The sequence below is a fragment of the Podarcis filfolensis genome, assembly GCF_964270895.1.
Source record: "Podarcis filfolensis genome assembly, chromosome: 9".
Lineage (NCBI taxonomy): Eukaryota > Metazoa > Chordata > Lepidosauria > Squamata > Lacertidae > Podarcis > Podarcis filfolensis.
Window position 1 is genome coordinate 68,164,631 of NC_139610.1, and position 18,430 is coordinate 68,183,060.

At 43.2% G+C, this 18,430-nt stretch overlaps 1 protein-coding gene across 1 annotated transcript; it reads left to right on the forward strand.

Annotated features, from left to right (window-relative positions):
* Positions 1–378: 378 nt before the first annotated feature.
* On the forward strand, positions 379–12,959 carry DCK (deoxycytidine kinase). Its single transcript, XM_083571917.1, has 7 exons — positions 379–984; positions 3,741–3,856; positions 7,254–7,447; positions 8,773–8,920; positions 9,456–9,571; positions 9,930–10,029; positions 11,657–12,959. Exons 1-7 carry the CDS (start codon positions 915–917, stop codon positions 11,681–11,683), a joined length of 771 nt encoding a protein of 256 aa, XP_083428043.1. The 5' UTR covers positions 379–914; the 3' UTR covers positions 11,684–12,959.
* Positions 12,960–18,430: the final 5,471 nt, after the last annotated feature.

Below are 18,430 nucleotides of genomic sequence, written 5' to 3' on the forward strand. Positions count from 1 at the left end.
CTGAAGCTGAATGATCTAAAACCGAATTAAGGGAGAATTTAAACCAGGGTTGAGAGCCTTCCAGATGTTACGGAGACTCCTAACTCCCATCATCCTTAACCAGTGGGCCTCAGGTCCACCATCCCTGATCCACAATATGCGTAGCTTCTCCCGTAATCCTGGGTCTCCTAGGCTATATGCCTTTTCAAAGATCACAGCAAAAAAGACCACAACACGCGGCATTTTTAACCTTATTTCTCCTCCTGGAAGGCGGAGCGCGATCTCGCCCCAGAAGCCTGGCAAGCTGCCATGGCAACGACGTAATTGCAGAAAGGGGGTTGGACTAGATGATCCTCGGGGTGCCCCTTCCACCTCCAGGATTCTACGACCCAAGCCGATCGATGCGCTCATAGCTCGACAGCGCTCCCTCCGGCTGCATCCGTTGCTAGGTGTGTGATTGAGCTTCCCGTCCCATGGAAAGCCGGCCCTTCTGAGGCAAGCGAGCGAGCGCGGTTGGGTTTTTTGCTCTGCCGCAAGCCGCGGTCGCTCGCGCGCGCTTCGCCATACGCTTTCTGACCCTCTCGGGCACCTGTAGAGACTCTTCAGGCGGCTGAGGAGGGGAGAGAACGACGACAGCTGCGGCTGCTATTATGATAAGGCCGTCATTGAGGTGAGAACGAAGCCGGAAGAAAGAAGCTGAGTGGACGCCCGTGGGAGACGTCACTGCCCGGCATAGCCAACCCGAGCGAGGCCGCGCCAAATTCGAACGGCGGCTGGCGGGACAAACGGGATTGGCCGGCTGGCTGGCGCGCGCGGGCAGACGGGCTTACGTAGCCTCGGCGTGCGGGAAGACCGGAGCGCTCCCGCCTAGGTTTGTCCTCTCAGTCGCACCGTCTTCCCCGGGAGCTTCGCACCGTAGCCGGTAGGCAGTTTCCATGGCAACCCCACCTAAGCGGAGCCGGGCCGAGAGCGCCATCAAGAAGATCGCCATAGAAGGCAACATAGGTGAATTGTCTCTTATTTGCGCTGTTTTATTTATTCCCCTCCCACTTTTCAGCAGTGTCAGTTGCGGGTGGGGCTCCCAATGGCGGTTTACAGAGGGCAGAGGATAAATAAGGCCATAGCTTCCTTCTCAAGAAGCACGGCATAAAAGGAAAAGCGGGCCGGGAGGGAGGAGGAAAAAACGCAGGCTCAGGTGTCAGTTGCTCGACTTGGTTGCGAAAGTTATTGTAAGAAAGAACTGGCTGGACTAGGCAGCAGAGGTAAAACAAAACGTGTGTGTGTACACACACACACACACACACACACACACACAGTGGTACCTCGGGTTAAGTACTTAATTAGTTCCGGAGGTCCGTACTTAACCTGAAGCACCACTTTAGCTAATGGGGCCTCCCACTGCCGCCGCACTGCTGGAGCACGATTTCTGTTCTCATCCTGAAGCCAAGTTCTTAACCCGAGGTAGTATTTCTGGGTTAGCAGAGTCTGTAACCTGAAGCATATGTAACCTGAAGTGTATGTAACCTGAGGTACCACTGTATAGATATATACACCCACCCACCCACCTGCCTTAACTGGACAGCCCTTGTCCATAAAGGGCTGACCCGCTACAGTCTCGCATGGAGCTTAGTATATCACTGCACAAGTGGACTGAGCTGCTTCACCAGGCAAAAAAAGAAAAGAAAAGAAAACCTTTTGCACCCAGCAAGTTGGAACGCCAAGATGCTGCAACCTTCCAACAGCTTGACCTCACCCCCAAAGGCACACTCCTCCATTGTCTCCCCAGGTGGACAGATGCCAACAATGAGGAAAAAGTGGTCTTATTTTTATTGCTGGATGGAATGAGGAATGGCTGCTGCTGAGGGAGGTGTCTGTAAAATATGGGAAGTGTGAAAACCTTGGGACCAGCTGAATTACACTCTCTTCCATGGCATTGGGCTCTCAGTGCGGGGCAGGAGCTGAGGAAGAATTGACCTTAAGGGTCTTATAAGCTGAAGGGGGAGATAGTTCTTGCCTTTGGGGGTATGGTATGGAAATGATTTGATTTAGTGTATTATATTACCATGCTGCTTTTCATTAAGATGAAACCCAAAGCAGCTTATGAACAATAAATAGCAATAACATGATTGAACATCGCAAATGCAGCATAAATCATATAGAACATAATAGGTCCCCAAAGCTACAGTCCCCCCCCCCCCGTAATGGGGTTCCTGTGTCTTTATATTATATGACAAGCAGAAATGCTCAAGCTCTCCCCACTGCTGTGTTAAGCAGATGTGTGCGGCTTCTTTCCTGGCAGTGCAATGGTACCCTGCTCTCTCTCTCCCCACCCCCAATTCTACTTAGTTAATTTTAAGAACTTCCATGATATTTTCAGGTTTACAGTTTCTTTAAGCATACAGTATCATTCAAAGTTCATGTGATGTCACAGAAGAATGCTTGAAATGGAAGATGTCTTTAAAATTCAGATAGCTAAACAGCTTAAAAAGGTACCTTTGTCTGCACACAACTCCTGAGGCCAAAAGCCATCACATATCATCTCAAGATTGTTATTACCGTTTATATAGTGCAGGAGCTCTGGCAGGCTCTAGGGCAGGAGTGGTAAACCTGTAGCCCTGTAGATACTTTCTGACCACACCCATCAACATCTTTGACCATTGGCCATGCTGGCTGAGACTGATGGAAATTGTAGTCCCACTGCCACCTGGACAACCAAAGGTTAGCCACTCCTACTGTAGGGGTTTGACAAGTTGCAAAAGAGTAGGGCAATAATATTTGGTGTACAGTACATCAATATAGATCTATGGGAGATGGGAAGTAGAGGTCCACTGTTGAGCCCCTCAAGCCTATAATTTTGGGTGTGCATTCTAAATCGGCTTCTAAAATTACCAACTATCTGAACTTGAACCTAAGTTGGTAAACTTGAAAATGTTCTTTATATACTCTTCTCATTGATATTAGCTTTGTATAACCTTCCTTTATCTTGCCCCACCCTACACCAAAACAAAAGACTCCTCGGCAATTATTCTCTCATCACTTATACAGCACACCCTGTTTGTTGAGTGAATTAGTCTTCAGGTGTGTCCTTAAAACTTCCAATTTTAAGTGAAGTGGTGAGTTGGGAAGAAACTTGAAGACTTGAGGTGCTTCACAGTATTTAAATTAAAAACAAAAACCCTGTCCATAGATGTTACAGCCTAAAAATCCAAAGCTATACATCCTGTATGTCCCTTCCTTTATTTTGGGTTCACATGCAAGAGTAAACATGGCTAGGACTAGGCTACATGGTTTCAGTAATACAGACCTTGGGTTTGTCCCATTAAGCTCTTATGGCCTTACGTCTTGGTAAACATGTGTAGGCTCATTCTTCAATCCAGAAAATAAATGTTATACTCTCACTGAAATAAAACACCAAATCTGTGCCCAAATGATGAAATTTTATGATTTGTAAAGCAATGCTACAGCAAACAGTGTTTCCTGTATCTGGTACAATATGATGAATAATGTTTATTTCATTATGCAAATATGTATAGATGCAATTTGCACAGGTGGGAGTGAAGCAGTGGAGAAAACTCTTGTGGAGCCTGCCATTATTACCCTACACTTTCCCAGATATTAAAAAATGAAAATAGTTTCCTTACTTGTTTACATTCAACAAATAAAATGTTTCAATTACATTTGTTCTGTCAAACATTTCCTCTTTTCAAATTGGTCCCAAGCACACAAATGCCAGTTTGATCAAATTGATTTTATGTCCACAGCTGCTGGGAAGTCTACTTTTGTGAATATCCTCAAACAAGCCAGAGAAGATTGGGAAGTTGTTCCAGAACCAGTAGCAAGGTGGTGCAATGTTCAGAATTGCCCTGATGACAAAGAGGTATGAGGAAATATGATTCTGTGTTTAGGGGCGACAAACATATGGAGTTTCTTTTTAAAAAAACCACCACCAAATTTCAGTCTAGATCAGTGGGTGTATGATCCATATTTTAGACTAGTGATGCTTACAAATCTTTGCACAGTTCTAGATTGAAAAACAAGAACTCTGTTTTCATTCACCCATGACGACAAAAAAAAAATATTGCAGAAGTAGAACTGCAAAAATAAATATGGAAATGAAGGTTCTTAATCCAAGGTTGCTTTATTTTCGTAACTACACCCATTAGAATTTTTATTTCTGACTGTAGACAGAATTTCTTCACCCAAACGTTCCTACAATCACCATGTGGGTGTTTTATATATAAACGTATCTTCAGCAGTTGAAAAAACAAAAGGAAATTAAGATCTATGTTAAATAAACGTCTCTGTTTTTAATGCTAGTGCAGCAGATCTGCTCTCTAGTGGTCAGAGTCATGAATGCCAATACATAGCTGTGTTTCCAGCAAACTATAAATGAACTATTGCAAGGATTTTTGAGGTATAAATGTATTTTTGATTGGGATTCTTAAGATGTGGGTTGTGATAAGTATCCATTTAGTCTCCTGATCTGAAATAAATGAAGACAGACTTCTCATTGCTTGGGGCCTTTAAATGTCTATTATAAGGTTCAGAATCTCTTTTTCCTGCACTGGAATTCACAGTGCATGGTCAAAAAAGTAACTACTTGGAAAAGGCAATTTTAAGTATTAAATGCATGAAATGATTTTTTTTTTTGTAGCTATCTTATGCATGTAACATTTGTTCTTATGAAGGTTACCAAGCTTACAATCCTCATCTTATCCAAGTTAGAGCATTTCTGTTTATAGTGGAAAATGCCATGACATAACAAGCTAAAACATTACCTTCATATGGGGGTAGGAAGAATACTATTTTTAAGTATCAAGATTGGATTGTATGCTTTTGTATGTTATAGGAGCATGCCGCCAACTGCTTTTGGACATCAGTAGCAGCTGTTACTGAATTGTCTCCCTCAACAGATGGTATGAGCATGGCCAGTTTGATTTTTAATGAAACTGTCTCATGGCAGGAATAAAAAGTGTCCTCAATAATAAATAATAATAAACTTTTATTTATATCCCGCCCTCCCTGGCCAAAGTCGGGCTCAGGGCAGCTAACATCAGATATATAACATTAGTATAAAATCAAACAATAATTAAATTACCTCCTAAAAAACGGGTCAAAATCAAATTAAATCAAGAGTTTGATATTCTCTTCCACTTGCTCTCATGAAAACTCTTGGAGGCCGATCCTTCTTTTTAACTCCTGAGGCAGAAAGTGCTTTCTTTGAGCCAAATCCCTAGACTTTATTTTGTTTTGTTTGGTTGAAACCTTCAGTGACTTGTCAACATTTATTACCAGATGCTTGCTTTTTAGCCAGTGTATCTCACTTCTACTTCTCTTCCTACTGTTTGTGAGTTTAATTTTGGGGCAGACCCTCTTCCATCTTTCCTGGGGCTGCTTAAAGTGTCCCCTGATGGAGGGCAATAAGTGCTGGAGCTCAAGCTCTTGAGCCAATGGCTCCTGAAAGAACCAATAATGGCCTGAGAGAAGTGTTGGCGTAGCTTCTTCCCAACCTTCACTGGAGCTCTGTTTGAGAACTGAGGGAAAACAGGCCAGGGAGCTTGTGCCGTCAACTCCCAATCAGCCTGATTGAATTCTCTCACTGTTTTTGTTGATCATTTTTAGATATTTCTTGTTAACCACTTAGACCAGGCATAGGCAACCTTTGGCCCTCCAGATGTTTTGGCCCACAACTCCCATAATCCCTTGCTAACAGGACCAGTGGTCAGGGATGATGGGAATTGTAGTCCAAAACATCTGGAGGGCCGAAGGTTGCCTATGCCTGACTTAGACGTTTTATTCCTACCAGGCTGTATATGAATTTTGTTGAATAAATCAAAGAAAGAACAACTTCGTTCCTAGGAAAAGACTTTCTGTAGTAGTTGTTTGCACCCAGTTAGTGGGGAGAGTGTGTCATGGAAATCTACTCAATAGCGATCCAGAGCAGAACTCCAATGTATAGTTAGCAGAGGAAAAACTGAATCACGCTGCAGAATTCCCCAAAAATAGACCAGAGGCAACTGTATTTCATCTAGCAGAGCTTTACTGCTACTGAAGGCAAATGAGCATAATGGTCACAAATCCAATACATTCAGAATTAGCACTGTCCATAAGAAATCCAGTTGCAGCCGACTTAACTTGAACTTACAATAACTTATAATAAGTCTAAACCGTCACACTAAGCATACTGTGTACAGAACACCACAACGGAAGGAAAAGAGATAGAAAGAGGAAGTGAAACCCAGGCTCCTTCTGGCCTTATTTTATAGTCAGCTTGGCAGAAGAGATAAGAGAACCAGTTTAAGCCAGCTGTACTCAGCTTCTCTGAAGGAAGAGCCCAAACATGAACCTTCTTGTTTCTTTCACAAAGAGAAGCTTCCAGATCCAGAGCCCTCTTGAATTAAGTAGACTAGGAAAGATCTCTACACATCAGATCAATAGTTTCTGCACCAAGAAATGGAAACTGTCAGAGTGTTCTTGCTTTGGCTTCAGATAATGTTGGACTCCCAATACCCATCTGCGCCAGGTAGCTTGGCCACTGTCAGGTGGGAGGTATAGCCTGTGGGGAAATGCTCAGGTGCTGTGGTGGGGAGCCGGCTAGTTTGCTTGCAGACTAGGAAAATAATAGGTGAATTGGGACACGCAAAAGAAGATAGAGTAGGAGCCCAAGGTTTGTTCATGTAACACCATGTTCTGGTTTGGTGTTTCAGGTGATTGAATCCAAAGTTATGAAGGTTCTAGAAATCACTGATTGGCCACAAATCTTTAGTCTTTATACAGTAGTACCTTGTTTTGCGACCAGGATCTGTTCTGGAGCCCCGGCTGCTAGCCAAAAGGGACGCAGGGCAAAGCGCCGCATCCACAGAGCGGTTTGCGCTTCTGCGCATAGCGCGATTTAGTGCTTCTGCACATGCGTGAGCGGCAAACCCGGAAGTAACCCATTCCGGTACTTCCGGGTTTGCCGCGGACGTTTGCGGAAGTGGACGCTGGACGAGGCAGACGTTCGCGGGGGTATTACTGTACCTGACATTGCTGGTTTTTGTTCACAGAAGAAACTGGCAGTGACATGGCTGCCTTTCTGACAGACGTTATTCCACTAATACATATCAGTTAGTTTCAGTTAGTTGGCGAACTTCAAAATGCAGCTGAGGAGGTAAAGCTGAATGAAGTTAGGACATTCTGTTAGAACTTGGTGACCTTGGAATATTTTAATAGCAGCTTTTTTATTTAAAAAATGCTACCTTTTTTAAAAGTCACGTTATTTGTATTTTAAACAGGAGCTTACTTCCTCTCAAAGGAGTGGTGGCAACTTGCTTGAGATGATGTATGAGAAGCCAGAGAGATGGTCCTTCACTTTCCAGACTTATGCTTGCCTGAGCAGAATCCGGGCTCAACTTAAATCTTTTGAAGGGAAACTCAAAGAAGCTGAGAACCCCGTCGTCTTCTTTGAGAGATCTGTTTACAGTGACAGGTTTGAATGTGTTTCTTGCTAATTCTTGCAGTTCCTTTCTTTTATGTGTTGCTCCTAATGGCCGTTTCAGTTTGTAAGACAAAAGCTTTCCCCCTCTGGATTGTTAGAACGATGTTCTTGATGCTGGAATGGAACAGAGGAAACGTATAGAGTCGTACCTTGGAAGTCGAACGGAATCCATTCTGGAAGTCCGTTCGGCTTCCAAAACGTTCAGAAACCAAAGCGCAGCCAATTGAAAGCCGCAGAAGCCACGTCAGATGTTGGGCTTCCAAAAGAACGTTCAAAAACTGGAACAGTCACTTCCAGGTTTGTGGCGTTCGGGAGCCAAAACGTCTGAGTACCAAGGCATTCGGGAACCCAAGTACGACTATATATGAAAAAGTGGCATGGAGGGAGAGAAGCAGATGTTAGCTGCTGTGTTGATCGCAATCTCTGTATTGGTTTCTGCCATGCTGTTCTTTCACTTTGCAGAAAGAAGTATATGAGGATACCCCTGGAGTGGCATATACCTTAAGCTGCTCCTCTGGAACTTCCAAGCAGCTGCTGGGAGGCTGGCTTTATGTAGCCAAAAAGCAACAAATGGTTGATCAGTTGGCTAAATTTTGGAGGTGTGATTGATTTTCCAGGAATTACAGTTGCAGTGTTAACAGTCCCTGAATACCTAGTTCTTGAAATTGCAGACCCCTAGAAAAAATACCTGTGTTCAAACTGAATCTAGAGGGGTTTGGGGGCTTATAAGAGAAACTGTATTATAATGCTCCTGTGTAAAATGTAATGCAAGATAAACCCATCATTTGCCTTTAAAAACAGAAGGCCTTCCCGAAGAGATGGCCACCATCTTGGTATTGAGCAAGCTGCCCCATCATCATTGGGTATATCGTTGCGCCTCCTCCCCACAGTTTGCTCAAGGAGAATCCATACACAGACCATTCAAGAAGTTGTCAGGGGAATGGAGTGTTTGCAAGTTGATAAACAAGGCTTGGAGAGAGCCCCACGGTTTCTTCCTTTGTAGGCTCTCCTCCCTTTGGGGAAATGTGTTAGCCCAAAGATGTACAGGTTGCCTGGAAGATACTCAGACTGTGGCAAGTGCCCAGAGAAAGGGCATTCCATACTGGTGGGGCACCTACCAAAACACATCATTGTTCACTCACCTCTGTTATTCATTGAATCCACTCTTCTACATAAACAGCATTCAACTGTTTACAGTTTCATCCCTAGTCATTGGTTACCTATCGTCACTCGCCTTCCCTTCAGCAAATATTCTTTCATCATTTTTTAGAAAGGTTAGAAAATGACATGGAGCTTGATTGCCTCCTTTTGTGTAGGTACATTTTTGCGTCTAATTTATATGAGACGGACTGCATGAATGAAACCGAGTGGACTATTTACCAAGACTGGCATAACTGGATGAACCAGCAGTTTGGCTCAAGTCTTCGGCTGGATGGCATTATTTATCTCCGAGCTACCCCTGAGGTAAGAAATGAAGTTTGTGGGCCTGTGGGCCCTCACCTCTGTCAATCAACCTAATCTTATTGAAAAGGCAGTGTTTGTGTGTGAGAGAGAACACATTGGGCTGCGTCTTAACAAGTTCAGGTGCTGTCATGCACCTTTGTGACTAAGGATTACATTGTGCCTTGTGTACAGGTGGGTGTAGGATTGCAGGTTTAGGGTGAATGACAATACAAAGAGTTCTGTGGCGCCATAAAGACTCCCTGCACCACAAGTTTCTGTAGGTCTGTGTTAGCTGGTGTGCTATTTTGTTTCGCTTTGCAAAAATGCATGCTGAAAAGTACATACAGTAAATGAGTCTTTAAGGTGCCAGGTTGACATTTTCTGCAACTCATATGTATTTTATATACCATTTCATACATTAAAGTCTCTAAGCAGTTTATAAAAGAATCCTCAGCCTTAACATGTTTTCCTTTTAAGGTTAGTGTTATTGTGCCTTTTCCCCTTTAAGATGATTATTATTCCTGCTTCATTCCAGTTGTGACTTCTTTATTTTTAGAAATGCTTGAATAGGATTTATGTGCGTGGGAGGGATGAAGAACAAGGCATTCCTATGGAATATCTGGAAAAACTTCATTACAAACATGAAAGCTGGCTCCAGCACAGAACGTTGCGGTAAATATTAAATAGATTACGAATTCAAACCGGTTGATAAGATAGTTGCCATTGCTGAAAACTATAGATATCTTACCTAACTTTAGAAACTTTGCCATGTATATTTGAGACCCTAATTTATAAGACTGTAAAGAATTCTCAGCCTGGGCAGCTCCCACGATTGGAAATGCAACAGCAAAGGCTTCAATCCTGTGCACACTTTCCCAGAAGTAAGATCCATTGCCAGGACTTACTTCGGAGAAACACGCGTAGGGTTGTGCTGCAAACTTCAAGCAACAGACGTATTTTTGTAATTTAACTCCCTTTGCCCTCTTCATGTCTTCAGTTTCCCAATTCAGATGTCCAGTTTTCTTTACAGAACAGATTTTGAATACCTGCAAGATGTACCTGTTCTAACACTGGACGTAAATGAAGACTTCAAAGGCAACAAAGAGAGGCATGAAGATATGATTGAAAAGGTAAAAGCTGCCAGAAAGTATTTAACATTTGCCTTCTTGGATGACCACACTTAACTATTTTTAAAAGCCCTGGTGGTTTAATATGTTGATGGTGGAGGATGAAAGTCCACACATACAAAGGGGGGCATATGTGGAGTGGTCCCCACCCATCAGAGTAAATTCAGAAGCCCTTGCAAATACAGGAATTTTCTCGGTTCATTGGAGTCTTCATGCCCAGCCTGTAGCAAATAGTTTTCAGATATGTTTTCTGTATATTCCTCTTTTTTCTCTCCTTTGCACTACAAGCAGTAGTTGACCTTTTAATTTTGGTTAGCTCTCTGAGACAGAGCTTTCCAAACTTTTCATGTTGGTGACACACTATTTAGACATGCATCATTTCGTGACACAGTAATTCAGTTTTACTAGCAAGCTGGAGGTTAAACTAATCCTTTTCCAGCCGCGGGAGGAGTGCAGGGAGCATTCGCGCGACACACCTACACACTGCAGCTGACACACTTAACGTGTTGCTACACACAATTTGCAAAGCTCTGCTCTTGAGATATTGTTGCATTTTCATAGTCATATAAGTGCAGAATCTGCTTCCACGTTTCTGAAAGCCCGAAGGAAGTTCTGTTGCTTCCCTGATCACTGTTGTACAAAGTTTTTGGCCACATTCACACATGAGCTAAACCGTGGTTTGTTTAAGTCCTTGATGGAGGTTTATTTAGGAAGACTTGAATAATCCTGCTCTCATCGTCATATTGATGCAAAATAGATTGAAAGAGTGATTCCTTTCTCTCTACCCCCAACTACTCCACATCCACATTTGCTACCCAAGGAACACTGGTTTGCAGTAAGGACTTGAATGGTTCTGCTTCCTTACAGAAAGTTGTATTTTTCTCCAAAGCATTCTCAAGAAATAGAGACCTGATTTTGTTTTGGTGATTGAAGAAAGTTTAAACTTTCTTAATTGGCCAGTCATTTTAGTGATGATTTTGAATTCTTTTTATGTAGTTCTGTGTTTTATTGTATATGTTGTTACATACACACTGCATTGATATTTTATATGAGTAGGAAGTATATAAATATTTTAAGTAATAAATCCACAGCAGCTGCAAACACTCAGCCCTCTTCGTAAGTTTACGGGTGCAATCCCAAGGCCCTTCTCCCCTCTCTTGGTCACTTTTTAGAACATTACTATGAACTACGTTAGTGCGGATTTTGTGCCATCTTTGGAAAAGTGATCAGAAACTTCACTAACATTACTTTGTACGCTGCCATGCAGTGCTTGTTTTCAATCTGAGATGGTTGTGGTATTTATTAATGTTGGCTTTCTTTAGTACTTCTGGCCACTGTTCATATTGTTTTCAGTCGCCTGGGAGAACTTGGTGCTTCAGTCCCTTAGGGGCTGCCAGCAGCTTCTCACTTAAGAGATGGGTGGAGGTGAGGGTGATTATTTGAAGTAAAAACCAAACCAAACCCTGAATCCTTTTGGGAGCTTTTTAAATTTAAAAATGTGTTACTCTTGTGGCAAGTTAGTTATTCTGTAATATGAAAGAGACGTTTCCCAGAATCTAGCAACCAGTGCTTTTTTTTAATTTATCTTGGTCACTAATTTTTGATAAATTCTGTGCTTTTGTCTTTGCAGGTCAAAGAATTTCTGAGCACTTTGTAGCCATTCCCGAAACCACACCGAACTTAAGCATTCTTGGCATTCATATTGCTTAGTTTGCGTTGCCAGTTCTGTTTTTGCTTAAGGTGTCCGAGGGCATTGTCCAGCTTTCGTTGCATTGTTGAACCTTTGCAGTGGAATGGGTTTTTATAGCACTTATATTGTATTTGGCTTTCTTAGGTGAAGTGTTTGGAAAGACCCATCCCTAATATTAGAAATCAGAGTTCAGGGAGTCCTGCGAAATACATTCTGCTTGCGACATAAACGAAATAGGCGGAACCATTTACTTCTCTGGAACTGAATTTGGGAAACCTGTGTGTGAACATGGGACCTCTTTGTGCACACCCACAAGTTGATTGGGATATTCATAAAGTTCCAAGAGCAGTGGGATCATACTAAAGGAATACGGTTTCTGCTCACCTAGATTTTCTATGCATGTGTGGTTAGGAAGGGGGGCATAGGGTCTGCATTTTGTCCAAAGCAGTCTGCGTGTGTAAGGGGTGATGATTTTTTTTTTAAAAAAAAGCCATATGCAAACCAGCCAAAAGCAACAGCATTGTAGTCAGGTGTGTGTTTGTCTAGAAATTAAGGCAGTTCTTAAAGGCAATCCCTGGCCCCCCGCTGCTGTTTTTCAGGATACTGCTTTTGCCTGCTTCTGTAGAGAGGCACAGCAGTCCAGCCAGGTCAGGGATGGGGAGAGAATCACTGAACTGAAAACTTAGCCAAATCATGCAACCTTTTTTTACTTAAAGCCAAGGCGCTACATACAGAAAACTAGAGGCAAGAACATGCCCAATAGGATTCCTCTCCTCCTTAAATCTTTTAAATGAATTATTTCCTATGGGGGTAGTGGCAGGATGGGGCAGTTAAATGACAACTTGCTTGTGGTTTGTTTTAAACATTCCCTTTCCCATCAGGGCTGTTTGAGGGGAGGGGAGGATGGGTGGGCATGTATACATACAAATTTCGTACGCACTGATAATGGGAGTGTGAAGTTTTATGAATTTTGCATCCCTATGGGAAAGGGAACCTCTGGAATAACCATGGCTTGAATTTTTATTCTTAAAACTGATTTTTTAAAAATATTAAAAGTTACGAAGGATCAAACCAATTGTGTAACCCACTTGAAATCTATATTTATTTTAATGCAATGTATTACTGTCTGGATGTAGTTGGCCTCAAGGTCATTTTAGCACCTGAAGATTCTACAGTGTTAGTGCTGCGATCTGTGTGATCATGTTGGAAACTTTTGGCTGAAATAAATATAGAAGCGTCTTCAGTTCTGCGCCACTTAAGTCATTTGTCACAATTCTTCGCATGTTTCTAGCCTGGATTTGATGCTCATTTCCCCTTTATCTCTAAACTGCAAGCCTTACCCCCACCCCCAAATATCTGAAATAAGTGGGATAACCTACATTCTTCGCTCCACATACATTCTGTGTTTAGACCTCAGCGTTCTCCGTTTGGGCACAGTCCAGCGTAGAGTGAAGGGGGCTGGGACCAGATCAGCAGTTTTCGTTTCTGTCCGTCTCTCTGCTTATACATGCATCGCAGCTGCTCTATGCATAAATAGCCAGAGGTCTCCAGCCACAGTCTCTCTTCCTCCTACTTCCATGCCCCATAAACATTCTTTGGATTCACTGCAGCAGTTTAAAACCGACTTTACAAGCAGCAGACTTTGTCCTCTTTAAAAGCGCAGCCTATCCATTGCATAAGGATTAATTAACTAGACCTGGGTCAAGAATTGTCAACCAAATAGTTTTTGAGAGCTGGTCAGTTTGTGCTTCAGTGTCTAATGCGAAGCCAGAAACTTTGAGCTCGTTGAAGAAGAGGCTACAGCCCCCACAAATAGATCCACTAGGGCCCCCTCAGATTCAGAAATTGAACTGGGGGGGGGGGAGTGGTGTTCATTTCCTATCAGAGCTCCTCTGATTTCTGAGAGTTCACTAGGCGTTGGCTAGAAGCATAGATCTGCAACCATTGCTCTTATCGTTTTAAAATGGAATCTGAAATTTTACAGCCCCAAATTCTCTTGTGTGCCTTCCTGCTTTTTGCAAAATCATTTCCTCCTGGAGCAGCTGTGGAGAACCTGTGATGCTCAGGGGTCAGCAAACCTTTTCAGCAGGGGGCCGGTCCACTGTCCCTCAGACCTTGTAGGGGGCCAGACTATATTTTGAAGGGGGAAAAAGAATGAATTCCTATGCCCCACAAATAACTGAGAGATGCATTTTCAATAAAAGGACACATTCTACTCATGTAAAAACACACTGATTCCTGGACCATTCGCGGCCAGATTTAGAATGGGCCGGATGCAGCCCCCGGGCCTTAGTTTGCCTACCCATGTTCCAGAGGCTGGTGAATTCCAGCTCCCGTCAGTCACAACCAGCATGACCAATTGTCAAAGACTGATCCGCCAAAGACTGGATGACATCGATTTACAGCGAAATTATACGCTGGGGGGAGGTGTTTGTTTGCCCCAGAACATTGGTATCACTTTAACTTACTGTGTTCCATCATACCTTTCCTCCCTTTCGACTGTTGCCCATAGACTGGCCTTCACCAAAGCGAGGTTTAACGTTTTTCCCTCCAATGTCCTGAGACATAGGTTCTCAAAGGGCCAAGCCCCCGCCGTGTGCGAATGTGATAAGGTGACGCCGGAGTCGCTCCAGCACATTATGTTCACTTGCCCCTTGTTCAATGTGCCATGGGCAAATTTGTTGGGCTCAATCATACAGAAACTAGAGGGTACCCCACCAAAATTCCACCTTGCCCAAATCTTGCAGGACAAGGATACCCACACGACCCTGAAGGTGGCTAGGTTCCTAGTTGCTGTCCTTTCCCAAAAGCGACGCCAAGGAGCACTACAAGCAAATTAAGGCGTAGTATGCCTTTCCATTTTATAGTATTTTATTGTTATAGTGATGTTTTAGCGATTGTTTTTTTTTTTATTTCCCTACGGCACAAGCTGTTATTTAGGTGTTGTTTTTACCTGTATGGGCCTATGGCCGTAATAAATTTCTCAATTTCTCAGTTTCTCATGACCAATTGTCACATGACAGGAGTAGTAGTCAGCATCTGCCTGGGAAGTTGCCTGCTCTTGATGGGGTTACAGGATCAGGTACGTAGCTTGGAAGGTACTACTGGATCCTTTGCTGTCACTTGAGGCTCAGGTGGCTTCCGATCAACTTTGGCTGGTGGTCCAGCTGTGATCCTACCTGGACAGGGATAGCCTAACTACTGTTTTCTATGCTCTGGTAACCTCTAGGTTAGATTACTGCAACACGTTATAAGGAGACCTGCCTCTGAAGACGGTTCGGAAACTTCAGCTGGTGCAGAATTTGGTGGCCATCTTGCTCACTGGGGCCAAGACAGTTTGAGCTTCTTACACTGATCCTGGCCTAACTGCACTGGCCGCCAATTAGTTTCCGGTCACAATTCAAAGTTCTGGTTTTGACCTATAAAGCCTTAAGCAGCTCAGGACCACACTACTTCAAGGACCGCCTCTCCCCATATGAACCTACTCGGACCCTGAGATCATCTTCTGAGGTCCTCCTTATGTGTCTCTTCCATGAGAGGTCCAGAGAGTGGCCTTTTCTGCAGTGGCTCCCCATTTGTGGAATGCTCTCCCCAAGAAGGCTCACCTGGCACCTTCATGACATCTTTAGGTGCAAGGCAGAAATGTTTCTCTATAACCTAGCCTTTGATTAACATCCTATGGCCTTTGAAATGTGTTTTTTGGGGGGGCATATTGCTTTTTGTTTCATTATACATTTCATGTCCTCATTTTGTATGTTGTGAACTGCCCTATGATCTTCGGATGAAGGGCGGTTTACAGATTCAATTAAAAAATAAAACACCTGGAGGGCACCACGTTGGGCCTGTCCTGGAGAATATCGCGTACACAAAATTAACACAGTAACCATTCTGTGTCAGGGTGTTACAACCCAAATGCTAAGATTTATGCACCTCCGCTAACAGTGGACAGAAATCTGATAGTCAAGGCTCAAAAAAGCACTCCTTGAGATTAAATTGGGTGGTCTTCCAGATGTTGCTGGTCTCTCAGCTCCCACCAGCTGCATCCAGCATGGCCAACGCTCAGGAATAATGATGGGCAACATCTGGAGGGTTGTAGATTCCCCAGCCCTGGCTAAATCACAGGGGATTTGAACAGATAGCCATCTGTTATGGATGCTTTAGTTGAGATACTTGCATTGTAGGTTGTTGGACTAGATGTTGGAGGTCCCTTTCAACTCTGAGTCTATGAACATACTTTTGTTCCCCAAGGCAGGGGCAAGCCCAAAAAACGAGGTGCCATCTACTTGCAATTGAAGATTGAACCCTGTATTTCCTTGCTGCTTACAAGCAAGAATAAAATACACAATTGTCTCGAATTTTGTTGGACTCTTTCCCTTCTTCATAATGGGATCTTGACCTGGCCAATACACGGTACAAGGTCATTTAATGGTTTCCTTGCTGCTGCTGCAATTCCTCTTTCCGAAACATTGCTGAAACGAAGCCTTGCAATTCCTTAATGGTTTGCAGAGTGCTTCATCCCGCCCTCGCCTTTTCTATTAAGAGTTTGCTTAAGAGATGGCGCCAAAGCAGAGAAAGTGAAGACGTCAATTCATTTAATTTTGGAAATATCAACAGAGTCTAAAAATACACCCAGCACGAGTAACATTTTATATTTCAGCTTCAGGGTTGTTGTCGTTTTTGAAAAAGAGGTGATCTAATGGTCGCTGGATACAAGGATTTTGCTTTTTCTTTCCCAAAACACGACGGAAAACAAGTCTCTTGCACATTTTGCACAATATTTCAGGGCAGTCGTAAGTTAAAAGGTCAGGCTGGAAGTCTAAGAGCTGGCTCAATAGAAGCAAAGGCTGGGAGTAATATACGTTTATATAGCAGGGAATTCAAGATTTGCGTTCCAGCATTATCAGCATTGGAGACAAGGGAATAGATTATCAAATGTGATTGTGATATAAAAACTAAGGTGGCGAAATGTGAATCAGGTTCTTAAAGAGCTCTAAAGAAGAAAATGTGTCCCAAGTGAGTTAGTGGGTCTCAGATGAAATCTAACCTAAGTGCAAAGTGATCCATATTGGGAGAAAAACATAGCCTAACTTCATCTAACTACCCTGTTCTTGGAGGTTGTAATAGATTGTGCTTTTCAGTGCTTGGAATGATTTGGAAACAAGCTGATAAGAAACCAGTATCATGATGCCGTTACGTAGAGCAACAGCAGTCTTGCCCAACTGGTGCCTTCCATATGTTTTGGACTACATCTCCCATTGGCTGTTTAGGGAAGTTTTTAATGTCTGATGTTTTATTGTGTTTTTAATATTTTGCTGGAAGCCACCCAGATGATGATGATGATGATTATCCAGATGGATGCTGTAATCCAGAGCTTTTCAACCTTTTTGAGTCCATGTCTTCCTTCCTTCCTTCCTTCCTTCCTTCCTTCCTTCCTTCCTTCCTTATTTCCTTCCTTCCTTCCTTCCTTCCTTCCTTCCTTCCTTCCTTCCTTCCTTCCTTTCTTTGGCATCCCTGTGGGACTCAGGTGTGTGTCACCCCTTGCCCGCAGAGCTGGCAGCTCCTCACCTCTTTTCAAACACCCTCCCTTGTGGAGTGTTTCCTCAGTCCCCCGGTTTCAATAATTCCCCCTACTAATTGTAGCCTTCTTTGCTGTATTCCATTCCCCCAACGCTCAGGAGAAACTTTTTGGGGCTACATTGGGTAGAAGAGATTGTCGAAAACCAAATTGTAGGGCATCTGCTGGTGCGACACTGCTGTTGGATACAAACTTGAGACTTTGGCAGTGTTGTTCATAATTAGTTTTTGGGCAGAATCTTACTCATTCCATCAGTGCAAGGATTTCCATTTGTACTATAAGAGAACTTCCTCCCCTGGGCTCCATGCTAAACCTGTTCTTTAGGTTCTCTGCAAGAACCCAGAGCAGATTTGGGAAAGGAGAGGAGGGTAGTTCTGTGGGGAGGTTAAAATCCTTGCGCTGATGAAGAAAGTTAGTTGGATATTGCCCTTTCTCTGCCGTCATAAACAAAAAATCAATATTACATGTGTTCCCAGGTATACATCTCCTGGACCTTTGAGAATAATGCCTTGCCTCCTACGCAGCTATGGCTTTTTAGGGTCTAATCTCTAAGGGTTTCATAAAAAAATAAAAATAAAAGCAGTAATTGGATATTTTGTGTGTGTCTATACTTCTGGTTGCCAGCAGAGAAACGACAGTCCTTTCAAAGTCATGGCCAGGAGAGATTACTTATTTGGGTTTAAATCAGATTATAAAAATCCTCCCTTGAAAATCTCATTTCCATGCAGGTTGATTCACTGAATATAATTGACCTTGGAATGATGTTCCCTTCACTGAGGCCTCTGGCAAGAAAATGCTCTTCTGTGTGGAGCTCCCTAAGATATTGGCTATGGTTTTCATGCTTCTACTTGAGAAGAGAAAGGAGTGAGACGCTTCGGACGCACAGTTGTGATTGTGCTCAGCTGTGCCACACGGGGTCGCTGTCTGCTCACATGAGCGAAGAAGCACCAGCGTCTCCATTGAATGGCTTCGGACAAAGTGGCAAGAGAGGTCATTCCGTCTCTGTGCCCCAAAGCCCAAGGCATTAACTGATTAATTGTCTTCTGAATGGGCAACTATTATTTTATGAACTGAGAAGTAAGCCCCGGCAGCTTAAGCAAAGGGTTCTCTAAAGGCTGGGCACTATTTTTGACACCAGA